Raw genomic sequence first — 13,127 nt, 5'->3', positions numbered from 1 at the left:
AAAAGGACAAGGTACAAGTCCAGGTAAGTCCAGGATCGGCTCTTCTCCACCGGAGACCGCGGCTTTAAGTTGGTGTAGGCCACAGGCCGGCGGTCGAGATTTAAAGTTTAAATTTCCCACCGCGCCGCAGCCAGAAGCACCGCAGACCGCAGGGCCGGCAGTCGAAGCTCCCCTCCAGGGTGATGGTAAGTCGCCACCGCGCCCGCGGTAGAAGTTGGCCGCGTGCCGGCAGTGATGGTTTCTTCTTCCCCCGGGTCCCCCATGAGGGATCCCGGGCTGTAGACGCCGCGCCAGCTGGAGCTGTGCAGACCGCGCGCGGCTTCAGGCTGCCGGCTCCCCCGGGCCAGCGAAACGGAGCACTCCCCTCCAGCAAGGGCTCACCCGCTCCACGCTGAGTCCACGCTGCGCCCGCCGCTGAAGCCCCAGGCGCGTCTCCGGGAAAGGCCACGCCGATCCTTGCTGTTAGGCCACGGGGGAGGCGACCTGGAAAAAGTCGCCTCTCCATGGAGGAGGCGGCCGAAACGGTTTCTCCCTCACCCCCCCCCCCCACACAAAACACACAAAGAAACATTAAAAACATACTTTAAAACATACAAAAAAAAAAGTTGAAAAAACTAACGCACTGCTGACAGGGCTGCCGCCATTGCAGCGCCCCCATCGATAGTTACCGATAGTACCCGAAACTACTCCAGGGATGCACTGTATTTGGGGTCGTGTAGTATACTCCCAACAAGGCTTTTGTCCAAACCACATCCCTTTCTTATTTCTCAGCTCCACCCAGAAACTGGATGAACATCTCTGACTGCTGTGGTGATATCCTCAATCAATAAAGCCACACTCCCTCCTCTTTTACCTCCAGCTCTATGTCTCCGGAAGCATCTGAACCCTGGGACATTAAGCTGCCTGTTCCCTCTCTTAATCAAGAATTCTTAAAACAAACAGCAAACAGACAAGGCATCGACAAGGTCACAAATTCAAAGCTTCAGGTTGAAGGCAAAAGTGCTAAGGAGAAAGAAAGCCACCAGCTCAAGTTTACTTAAGAATGCCCTGTATATGTATAGGAACAGAGAGGACAAATCAGCCATGATCATATTGAATGGCGGTGCAGGCTCGAATTCAAATCACTATGTCTAAACTATTCAAATTCAAATCACAATTTCAGGAAGGAAAGTAATTGTGAAAAACACAAGTGTCATTTGCAAAGATTTTGTTTTTAAACTCAGATCAAATAAAACAAACTAAACCCAGTTTTATTTGATTCTTTTAATTTGCAGTTACTTCCAACCTTATAATTTTAAGTCCACAATCTAGCAGTGTCTGCATGCATAAATAGAACTAAAATTTAAGCTTTCTGGAATTTCCAACTTTGAATTGTGGAACGTGTAATCACAATTACTCAAAATACGCTATGCTTTTGTTTTACAACTAAAGTATACAAATATTATGGCCTGAAAACACTAACTGCAGTTGTGCAAGTTATGCAAGTTCTGAAGGCCTGAAATATGGCAGCCAAACAAGTTAATATTGTACCCTACCCCCCCCCCCCCCCCCCCCCACCCCAAGCACAACACTAATGAGTTACCAAATTTAAATTTACGAATGAAATACATTTTAAAACAGTCAAAATTCTTCAGATAACATAAACCACTACAAAACCCATGTAAGAGCCTCAATTGTTTTATTTCACCTTTTTAGTACAAACTCCTCTTGCTTTCAAAGCCCTGTCATCATACAACACTGTGTATTTCTTGTTCCATTTGGATTTCTGATCATAAGAGACAGACATCCACCAAAAAATAGGTGCATTGCCACAGGTAATCAAGCAGTATCCAGCAGTCAACAGGCCAAGCCAAATGATGCCCTGTGGTTCAGATTCTGGTCTTGCTCTTTTCCACACTTCTACATGATGTATACTTTTTCAGCTTGAGAGAAGTTGTAGACTTCTTTGGTTCTTGGGCAGATAATTTTGTCATCTTGACGAATAGAAAGTAGTGACTGAAAGAAAAACAAACAGTAAATTAAAGCAGGGTAATTTTCTATAGATTAATTTATTAGTTTTGTTTAGAGAAACAGTGTGGAAATAGGCCCTTTTGGCCAATGGGTCCATGCCGACCATCACCCATTCACACTAGTTCTATGTTATCCCACTTTCACATCCACTCCATACACACACTGGGGCAAATTAGAGAGGCAAATTATCTTATATACCTGCATGTCTTTGGGATTTGGGGAAATCAGTCCTCCCAGAGGAAACACATGCGGTCACAGGGAGAACACGGAAACTCAACACACAGCAGGCGAGGTCAGGATCAAACCTGGGACTCTGACTGTGAGGCAGCAGCTCTATCGGCTGTGCCACCATTGTCTACAGCATTTGATGCTATACCAAAGCAGATACGTTTTTGGACCCATCATCAAGTTATTGATCGACAACTAGAATTCAAATTATCTTATTGGTAAACCTAATGAACCCGGAATTACAAAAATCATATAAATAATAATGATCATGAAATAATGTTGTCATTGTGGGTAACAGGGAGGAAATTGTGGGAAACGGAGGAAATTGCGGGAGCCCTGGTTGAAATTTACGAGTCGCCTTTAAATACAGGAGAGGTGCCAGAAGACTGGAGGATGGCAAATGTTGTGCCTCTATTCAAGAAGGGCTGCAGGAAAAAGGGATCCAAGGAGAGATAGCTGAATGGATAGAAAAATGGCTTAATGGAATGAAGCAGAGGGCGATGGCGGAAGGTTGCTTCTCAGACTGGAGGCCTGTGACTAGTGTTGTGCCTCAGGGTTTGGTGCTGGGCCCGTTACTGTTTGTCATCTATTTCTATGATTTGGATGAGAACATACACGGCAGATTAGTAAGCTTGTAGATGATAAAAAAAAGTGGGTGCTTTTGCAGATAGTGAAGATGGTTGTGAAAAATTGCAGCAGGATCTTGATCGATTGGCAGGTGCACTGAGGAATGTTTGATTGAATTTAATACAGAGAAATGTGAGGTTTTGGGAAGTCTAACATGGGCAGGACCAACACAGTGAATGGTAGGGCTGTAGGGGAGTGTTGTAGAAAAGAGGGAGTTCTAGGAGTGTAGGTGCATGGTTCCTTGAAGTGGAGTCGCAGGTAGATAAGGTGGTCAAAAAGGCGTTTGGCACATTTGCCTTCATCAGTCAGATATTTGAGTGTAGAAGATGGGAGGTCATGTTTCAGATGTATAAGTCGTTGGTGAGGCCGCATTTAGAGTATTGTGTTCAGTTCTGGGCACCATGTTATTGAAAAGATGTTGTCAAGCTGGAAAGGGTAGAGTCTATTTACAAGGATGTTGCCAGGGAGAGGTTGAGTAGGCTGGGACTCTATTTCTATGAGAACAGGAGGATGAGGGGTGATCTTATTGAAGTGCATAAAATCCTGAGAGGAATAGATCGGGTAGATGCACAGAGTCTCTTGCCCAGGGTGAATCGAGGACCAGAGGACATAGGTTCAAGGTGAAGGGGAAAAGATTTAATAGGAATCGGAGGGGTAACCTTTTCACACAAAGGGTAGTGGGTGTATGGAACAAGCTGCCAGAGGTGGTAGTTGAGGCAGAGCCGAACATTTAAAAAAAGTTAGAAAGGTACATGGATAGGACAGGTTTGGAGGGATATGGACCAAACACAGGCAAGTGGGACGAGTGTAGCTGGGACACGTTGGCCGGTGTGGGCAAGTTGGACCGAAGGGCCTTTCCATACCATATCACTATGATTCTATAAAAATCCACCTGCATCACAAATGTGCTTTCAAGAAAATGAAAGCACATTAGTGATGCAGATGGGTTTTCATAGCAAAGTAGCATCCGTTTCATTCTGGCCTAATATGACTCCAGGCTCAATAATATGGTTCGGCAAACTATTCAGTACATGTGCAATTAAAATACCAACTTGCCAGTAACACCAACATCCTATAAATGAAGAAATAAAAGCAAAAAACAATCAGATTATACAAATTAACCAACGCATCAGCAGTCGGCCAGTTCTGCATCCTGGTAATGAAAGTTTACAGCAACGTTCTCTGGAATTATTCTACTGTGTGTATAAGTTGTCTGAAGCATGAAAGACTGCTTCACATGTTCTGATGAAGAGCCTCCAATTCAAAACATTATCTCGGTTTCCCTTTCCACTAATTGAACTACTGAGTTTTACAGCCTGTTCTAATTTTAATTCATGGCTTCCAATGCTTTCATAAAAGGGAATGGAGTTGAAAACCCAGTTTATTTAAAAAAAAAAATCATTAACATGTCAATTTTTATTTTGAGGGGAAAATGGTAAATAGATTATTATGAAGTTGCTTGTCAAGATTATTTTTGGCGTTTATCAAATAAGAGAAACAAATCCTTTGCAATTTTCAGCAGTTCCAGCAAGATTCCACAAATTCACTCCCTAGTCGACTCTTTGTTCTGCTTTTCCAACCCGTCTGCCCATCCTCATCATTTGCATAGAATTTTCCCATGCAACCACAGGAGGTGTTTTCAGCATTCACCTCTTCCCTTACCACGATCTAGGGACCGAAACAATCTCTCCACATGAAGCAGTGACTCACTTACAATTCTTCCAATCTAATTCCAGTGCAGTCTCTAATTTGGAGAAACAAACCACAAATCGAAGTCTGAAGGGTCTCGACCTGAAACGTCACCTATTTCTTTTCTCCAGAGATGCTGTCTGATCCACTGAACCACTTCAGCTTTTTGTGTCTATCTTCGGATGAAACCAGCAACTGCAGTTCTTTCCTACACAAATCGAGTGATCACTCTTGCAGACCAGGAGGGATCATGAGCTTCTGTAGGCCTTTCACTTTCATTAACCAACCCAATCCCACTCTGACCTGTCTGTAGTCTTTTGTGATGTTACAAATGTACCCAATAGCTTGAGGAACAATACCATATCTTTTATTTCGGCACTTTGTAGAAACATAGCATAGTAACCTGCATAGAAACATAGAAAATAGGTGCAGGCGGAGGCCATTCGGCCCTTCGAGCCAGCACCGCCATTCATTATGATCATGGCTGATCGTCCCCTATCAATAACCCATGCCTGCCTTCTCCCCATATCCCTTGACTCCACTAGTCCCTAGAGCTTTATCTAACTCTCTCTTAAATCCATCCAGTGACTTGGCCTCCACTGCCCTCTGTGGCAGGGAATTCCATAAATTCACAACTCTCTGGGTGAACAAATTTTTTTCTCACCTCAGTCTTAAATGACCTCCCCTTTATTCTAAGACTGTGGCCCCTGGTTCTGGACTCGCCCAACTTTGGGAACATTTTTCCTGCATCTAGCTTATCCAGTCCTTTTATAATTTTATACGTTTCAAAAAGATCCCCCTCATCCTTCTAAACTCCAGTGAATACAAGCCTAGACTTTTCAATCTTTCCTCATATGACAGTCCCGCCATCCCAGGGATCAATCTCATGAACCTACGCTGCACTGCCTCAATCACAAGGATGTCCTTCCTCAAAAATAGGAGACCAAAACTGTACACAATACTCCAGATGTGGTCTCACCAGAGCCCTATACAACTGCAGAAGAACCTCTTTATTCCTATACTGAAATCCTCTTGTTATGAAGGCCAACATTCCATTAGCTTTCTTCACTGCCTGCTGTACCTGTAAGCCAACTTTCAGTGACCGGTGTACAAGGGCACCCAGTTCTCCCTGCACCTCCCCCTTACCTAATCTAACCCCATTGAGATAATAATCTGCCCCCTTGTTTTTTCCACCAAAGTGGATAACCTCACATTTATCTATATTATACTGTATCTGCCACGCATCTGTCCACTCACCCAACCTGTCCAGGTCACCCTGCAACCTCCTAACATCCTCTTCACAGTTCACACTGCCACCCAGCTTTGTGTCATCCTCAAACTTGCTAGTGTTACTCCTAATTCCCTCTTCCAAATCATTATTGTATACTATACCACGAGAGGGCTGGTCCCCCGACGCAATTTTCCACCTCTCCACCAATTCCAATATTGATGGCCAGTGGGGGGGGGGGGGGGGGGGGGGGGGGGCGGCGGCTTTCTGGAGCGCTGGTATGGGTTCTTGGGGTGGCAGCTCAGTCCCTCAAGACTGATGTGCTGGCAGCTCACTCACAGCTGGTGGGCTGGCAGTTGTCACATGGCTATTCCTTAAAATTCCATTTCAAGCAGGGTGCAAGGCCACCAAATTCAAATCCATTTTCCTACCATTTCAAGCAGGGTGCAAGGCCACCAAATTCTAGCAGTTTCTCACCACTTCGAGCAGGGTGCAAGGCTACCAAATTGAAGTGCAGTTTCCTACCACTTCAAGCAGGGTGCAAGGCCACTGAATTCAAGTGCAGTTTCATACCACTTCAAGTAGGGTGCAAGGTCACCAAATTCAAATGCAGCTTCATACCATATCATGCACGGTGAAACCACCAACAAAACACCAAACTCACAGTTCAGTCTCCACTGTCAACAAACTACTTAAGCCTCCTGAAAACTCTAATCACCTCACCTCCACTGCTCAGTGTAATACGTTTTTGGACTTCTTCAGTACCAAAATCACCAGCATTCATCACCAATTAAATTATTTCTCAGCTTCTGCTCACAACAGCCCACCCTGGACTTCCACACTGGACTCTGGATTCCTCAATCTCGCAGAGACTGAGTGAGGCACACCACTTCCCGGGTTTTATAGTCCCACCCCCCTCAGAGAGTGGCAATTAAAAAAAAAAAAACATTAATATCTCTCTGATTTTTCATAGATTGGAAAAATCCTCCGTCCCAGAAGCGGAGGGGGGCTCTGAGTGAGGTGGCCAAAAATGACGACCGTAGGTGGCGGCGTTCTCTCGGAAATCACACCACAGCAAGCCAAAAGCGGTCAAGATCAGACTTTTAATAATATAGATGGTAAATAGTTGCGGCCCAACATCGAACCTCCACTCGCCACTGCCTGCCATTCTGAAAAGGACCCGTTCACTCCTAATCTTTGCAGGAGACTCAATATCAAATTAGGCAACTTTTAGGCATTAACAAACAATAACAAATTAGGCATTATGTTTATATCAGAACTGGCCATTTTTGCCGTGTCTTTTTTTCCACCACCCTTTTTTGGATAGATTGGTCTGCTGAGCAAATTCTAGTGAGCCAATGATACAACATTACACAAGACAGACAAAAGAGGTTAATAGCCCCATGAATATACTCTTTGAGAAATTCCCTGTGTTCCACCATTGTTCTCTCCTACCTTTCTGAAGATGGGTGTATTATTTGCCATCCTATTGTTCTCCAGGACGTCCCTTTGAGGGACTCTTTTCTAGGGAAAGGGCTGTTTAGAGAATGTGACCAGAGGTAACCAACCAGCTCAATGATGTCAATTCGACTCCCTGCAGGAGACACAGTGGTCGTTGACCCTCTGAAGATGGAAAGATTATGGGCAGTTCTTCTGCAATTCCTATCTTGCCTGTTCCTCTGCAACCAATGGCACATTCTAACTTGACTTCTAAACCATAAGAGAAAAAAAATGACAAACTTACGTTATATCCATATACGTATCCATTAGGCAGCATCATGGGTGGATTGTTTTCATTCATTACTTCACCAGAGATCTTGCAGACCAGTCGGGAGTTAGCACAATGTGCCATAGGCAGAGGCTGTGCTAACTTGTTCAGAGATTTGCTGCAGACAGGGCAGTCTGGGTTTTTAGAGGTGCCGTCTTCTTTATAGCATTGTCTGTGGACCATGCAGTTCAGGCATATTTTGTGAGAAATCAAACTGCTACACCCAATTCCCATTTTACGGTGCCCTTCACAATGTAAAACTTTTCACTACTTGCTCCTCTATTCAAATGAGAGTAGGAGGATGAGGGGAGATCTTATAGAGGTATGCAACCTTTATAAGACCCAACCTCTGCAGACCCAACATGTAGGGGAGAAAAAAGAAAAATATAATAAACAGAGAATAGGAGGTGGTGGGTTTCTTAAATGTGTATATTTTAATGCTAGGAGCATTGTAAGAAAGGTGGATGAGTTTAGATGGGTCGATACCTGGAAGTATGATGTTGTGGCGATTAGTGAAACATGGTTGCAGGAGGGCTGTGATTGGAAACCAAATATTCCAGGATTTTGTTGCTTCAGGTGTGATAGAATTGGAGGAGCAAGAGGTGGAGGTGTTGCATTGCTAGTCAGGGAAGATATTGCAGCAGCGCTTTGGCAAGATAGATTAGAGGGCTCATCTAGGGAGGCTATTTGGGTGGAACTGAGCAATGGGAAAGATGTAGCAACACTTATAGGGGTGTATTATAGACCACCTAATGGGGAGGGAGAATTGGAAGAGTGAATATGTAAGGAGATAGCAGATATTAGTAGTAAGCACAAGGTAGTGATTGTGGGAGATTTCAATTTTCCACACATAGACTAGGAAACACATTCTGCAAAAGGGCTCGATGGTTTGGAGTTTGTAAAATGTGTGCAGGATAGTTTTTCGCAGCAATACATAGAGGTACCTACTAGAGAAGGGGCAGTGCTGGACCTCCTGTTAGGAAATGAGACAGGTCAGGTGATGGAGGTATGTGTTGGGGAGCACTTTGGATCCACTGATCACAATGCCATTAGTTTCAATATAATTATGGAGAAGGTCAGAACTGGACCAAGGGTTGAGATTTTTGATTGGAGAAAAGCTAATTTTGAGGTGATGCGAAAGGATTTAAAAGGAGTGAATTGGGACATTTTGTTTTATGGGAAGAATGTAGTAGAGAAATGGAGGACATTTAAAGGTGACATTTTTAGAGTACAGAATCTTTATGTCCCTGTTCGGCTGAAAGGAAAGAGTAATAATTGGAAAGAGCCACGGTTTTCAAGGCAAATTGGACACTTGGTTCGGAAAAAGAGAGAGATCTACAATAATTATAGGCAGCATGGAGTAAATGAGGTGCTTGAGGAGTATAAAGAATGTAAAAAGAATCTTAAGAAATAAATTAGAAAAGCTAAAAGATACGAGGTTGCTTTGGCAAGTAAGGTGAAAGTAAATCCAAAGGGTTTCTACAGCTATATTAATAGCAAAAGGATAACAAGGGATAACATTGGTCCATTAGAGAGTCAGAGTGGACAGATATTTGCAGAGCCAAAAGAGATGGGAGAGATATTGAACAATTTATTTTCTTCAGTATTCACCAAGATGAAGGATATTGAATTATGTGAGGTAAGGGAAACAAGTAGGGTAGCTATGGAAATTATGTGGATCAATGAAGAGGAAGTACTGACACTTTTGAAAAATATAAAAGTGAATAAGTATCCAGGTCCTGACAGAATATTCCCGAGGACGTTGATGGAAGTTAGTGTAGAAATTGCAGGGGCTATGACAGAAATATTTCAAATGTCATTAGAAACGGGAATGGTGCCGGAGGATTGGCGTACTGTGCATGTTGTTCCATTGTTTAAAAAGGGTTCTAAGAGTAAACCTAGCAATTATAGAGCTGTTAGTTTGACATCGGTGGTGGGCAAATTAATGGAAAGGATACTTAGAGATAATATATATAGTCATCTGGATAAACAGGGTCCGATTAGGAACAGTCAACATGGATTTGTGCCTGGAAGGTCATGTTTGACTAATCTTCTTGAATTTTTTGAAAAGTTTACTAGGGAAATTGATGAGGGTAAAGTCTATATGGACCAGTAAGGCCTTTCACGTAATCCCTCATCGAACGGAGACGAGGAAACACTTTTACTCAGAGACGAGGAAACACTTTTCTCACAGAGTGGTGAGTCTGTAGAATTCTCTGCCTCAGAGGGTGGTGGAGGCAGGTTCTCTGGATGCTTTCAAGAGAGCTAGATAGGGCTCTTAAAAATAGCGGAGTCAGGGGAAATGGGGAGAAGGCAGGAACGGGGTACTGATTGGGGATGATCAGCCATGATCACATTGAATGGCGTGCTGGCTCAAAGGGCCAAATGGCCCACTCCTGCACCTATTGTCTATCATCATCAAAACCATCGTCAATGGGGGAAAGGGATTAGCAGCTCGAGATTTACAAACTCACAATAACAGTCATTTTCTCACATGATTTTCAAAAATAAAAGTGTTTTTGTAGGAATGTTGATTTTTGTTATTGCAAGCTATAAATACTGAAGGCTGTATACTACATTGCTTAGGTGAGTACCATTGCACAATAGACGTGATCACTTCTCAATTTTAATAGCCTCCTGTGGTGAAAGTAGTAGCTGTGTTCTAGAGGGACAATGTGTCTAATTACTGCAGAAGGCGACATGGAAATAAGCTTGTTTTACCCCTTATTCTGTTTAAATTCACAACAATTTTTTTTACTGCTAAATTTCTAATCTAACTCGAGTTTTCTCTTGTTTTTGATTGAAATCAAATTATAACAAATTAGGCCCACATAATACAAATATTGTTCTCCAATTCACCGATTGCATTATATCTAATTTGAGTTGTGAAAACATAGCAGAACAATCTGTACCTCTAACACTATTTATTTAGCATCATATATCTGTTTAGTTATTTGACCACTCCAAGATTCCTTTTTCCACTAATGTCTAAAATAAAAGAGATTACTTCCAGGTAAATTCTCCTCACAGATGCTGCCCAATCTTCTGAGTGATCCCACTAATCTGTACTGATCTAAGGAATCTTAAACACATTTTCATGTTCATTAAATAAAGTTAAACTTGCCAACTTGCCTAAAATATCATACATCATTGGCTTTCATAGAATCCTGAAGTACACTTGACATTGTCAGTATTCTTTGAATTCCAGGCAATGCCCCAAGATGTGCATACAGTTTGCATACTTTTAACAATCCAAAATCTGTAAAATCAAATGGTTTCTTCAGCAACTAAACATTTTTAGGCATCGATAAAAAGATATAAAATGATCCGAAACTCCAAAAGGATACGGTGTCTTTATGGCTGACAGTCCTGCTTGCAGCGTTATAGTGAAAACAGAGCTATTTCCAAGTTGATGAAGTCTGTAGTTATCATATCTGAATTGTTGAATGAGCATCTTCCATCGAGCTGGATCCAAAAGATCCTGCAATGATGACACATGTATTTGTCTCTGGTATTAAAATAAAAGCTTAAATCAGTGAGCACTCAAAGGTTAAAAACTTCTTCCTTTTGTTCCATTCCTCTCTACAAAAATAAACTCCAAGCTCCACAGAAGAGAATAAGAATTGACAGTTTGAGGCAGATAAGCGTAAAAGAAAGGGGAAACAAGAGGCACTGAAGAGCTCAGATGTATTTGTTGCTTTCAAAATTAAAGATAGATGGTGGAAGGATAGAATTCACTTGGGATGACAGCAAGGGAATGAGCTGTATACTGATGCTAGAAAAAACCCCAACTTTGTTAGAATTTCTTTCCACATGAATGCAAAACAGAATAGTAGACGGATCAATTTAGATTGGGATCACAACGTCATTTCTTAGGAACACAAGAGCTCTATGATGTACTCTGGTAGCTAGTGGAACTTTTCAAATGTCAATTTCTTACCACAGTAAGAAGATCACAGGTTTTCCCTCCCTCTACCTCATATACAATGCATTCAGAAAGTATTCAGACCCCTTCACTTTTTCCACATTTTGTTATGTTACAGCCTTATTCTAAAATGGATTAAATTCATTTTTTTTATCATCAATCTACACACAATATCCCATAATAAAAAACAAACAGGTATTTAGAAATGTTTTAATTAAAAAGAAATAACTGAAATATCACATTTACATAAGTATTTGGACCCTTTACTCAGTACTTATTATTATTATTATTATTATTATTTCTGAAAAATAATTAAACGACCATTTACCTTATAAGGTGAAATGTGCGTATCTGAGGGAAAAGCCAGCATGCCCATCACTTGTCGCACCTCATCCAGCTGTCCCCCTTCCGCTTGACTGAAGTGTCTCCGTGCATGTCTGGATGGAAAGAGGAAAGAAAAGTAGAAATTTAAAATAATTAATACAATCTATAAAAAATGTTCAGAATCCACCTGATGAATTATTGAATAGTTGATAACGTATTGAAAACATAGTTGTTCAAGTGAAAAAAATCTGGTTCAGCCTTGAATAACTCCTTACGAATCTGAAAGTAGCGATACGCTTTGCCTGCATAGAAGCTGGTTTCTCTTTTTACTGAAATAGGACTACACCAAAGTAATTTTACACTCAATACAAATGAGTAAAGTGCAATCAGTGCAAATAGAAAAACTATAAAGCAACATTAAATCAATTTTTTCTAACACCAGGGCACAGCGGTAGAGTTGCTTCCTTACAGCGCCAGATACCCGGGTTTGATCCTGATTACGGGTGCCGTCGGTATGGAATTTGTACGTTCTCCCCATGACCTGCGTGGGTTTTCTTTCTCCGGATGCTTCGTTTTCCTCCCACACCCCAAAGGTTTGTAGGTTAATTGGCTTTGGTAGAATTGTAAATTGTCCCCAGTGTGTAGGATAGTGTTAGTGTGCGGACTCAGTGGGCCGAAGGACCCCGTTTCAGAACTCTAATATACAAAACTAAACCTGGAATTGCTGAAGGTGGAATTTGTCACTGTCAAATAATTCAATTCAATTCAACTTTAATGTCATCGCACAAATACAAGTATCAGTACAACGAAATGCAGTTTTGCGTCAGACCGTAGTAGTTGTACATAAAGAGAAAAAACAAGAAAAAAAATAGAAAGAGAGAAGATACAGAATAATCAGGAAATACAGAATGATTAAACAAAGGGGGACGGAGGGACCAGAGAAGTCTATCGTCGGGACTCCGAGTTCAGCAGTGTGATTGTGTTGTTATAGAAGCTTTTCCTCATCCTGCTGGTACGTGACCTGAGGCTCCTGTACCGCCTCCCTGATGGGAGGAGGGCAAACAGTCCATGGTTGGGGTGTGAGGGGTCTTTGAAGATCTTCCCAGCCCGTCTCAGACACCGTTTTCGGTGGAGGGCATCCATGGCAGGGAGCGGGGCACCGATGATGTGCTGCGCGGTTTTCACCACCCGTTGTAGTGCTTTCCTGTCCGCAGCAGTGCAGTTGCTGTACCATACCGTGAAGCAGGTGGTCAGGATACTCTCTATGGTACAGCGGTAAAAGTTGGTCAGGATCTGGGGGGACAGGTGGGCTTTCTTGAGCCTCCTAA

At 42.3% G+C, this 13,127-nt stretch overlaps 1 protein-coding gene across 1 annotated transcript in view; it reads right to left on the bottom strand.

Moving 5' to 3' along the window:
- Nucleotides 1-1,661: 1,661 nt before the first annotated feature.
- The window catches only part of maea (macrophage erythroblast attacher, E3 ubiquitin ligase), a 57,927-nt gene continuing 46,461 nt past the window's right edge, over nucleotides 1,662-13,127 (bottom strand). Inside the window, exons 6-9 of the mRNA XM_055651897.1 lie at nucleotides 11,804-11,912; nucleotides 10,898-11,031; nucleotides 7,527-7,722; nucleotides 1,662-1,995 (exon numbers count right to left, since the gene is read on the bottom strand). Of these exons, the coding sequence (XP_055507872.1) occupies nucleotides 1,900-1,995; nucleotides 7,527-7,722; nucleotides 10,898-11,031; nucleotides 11,804-11,912 (535 nt within the window). The 3' untranslated portion in view covers nucleotides 1,662-1,899. The remainder of the gene's footprint in view (nucleotides 1,996-7,526; nucleotides 7,723-10,897; nucleotides 11,032-11,803; nucleotides 11,913-13,127) is intronic.

Source organism: Leucoraja erinacea, chromosome 1 (assembly GCF_028641065.1).
Source record: "Leucoraja erinacea ecotype New England chromosome 1, Leri_hhj_1, whole genome shotgun sequence".
Classification (NCBI taxonomy): Eukaryota; Metazoa; Chordata; class Chondrichthyes; order Rajiformes; family Rajidae; genus Leucoraja; species Leucoraja erinaceus.
The sequence above is the reverse complement of the archived record's forward strand: the minus strand, read 5'-3'. Positions and strand labels throughout refer to the sequence as shown.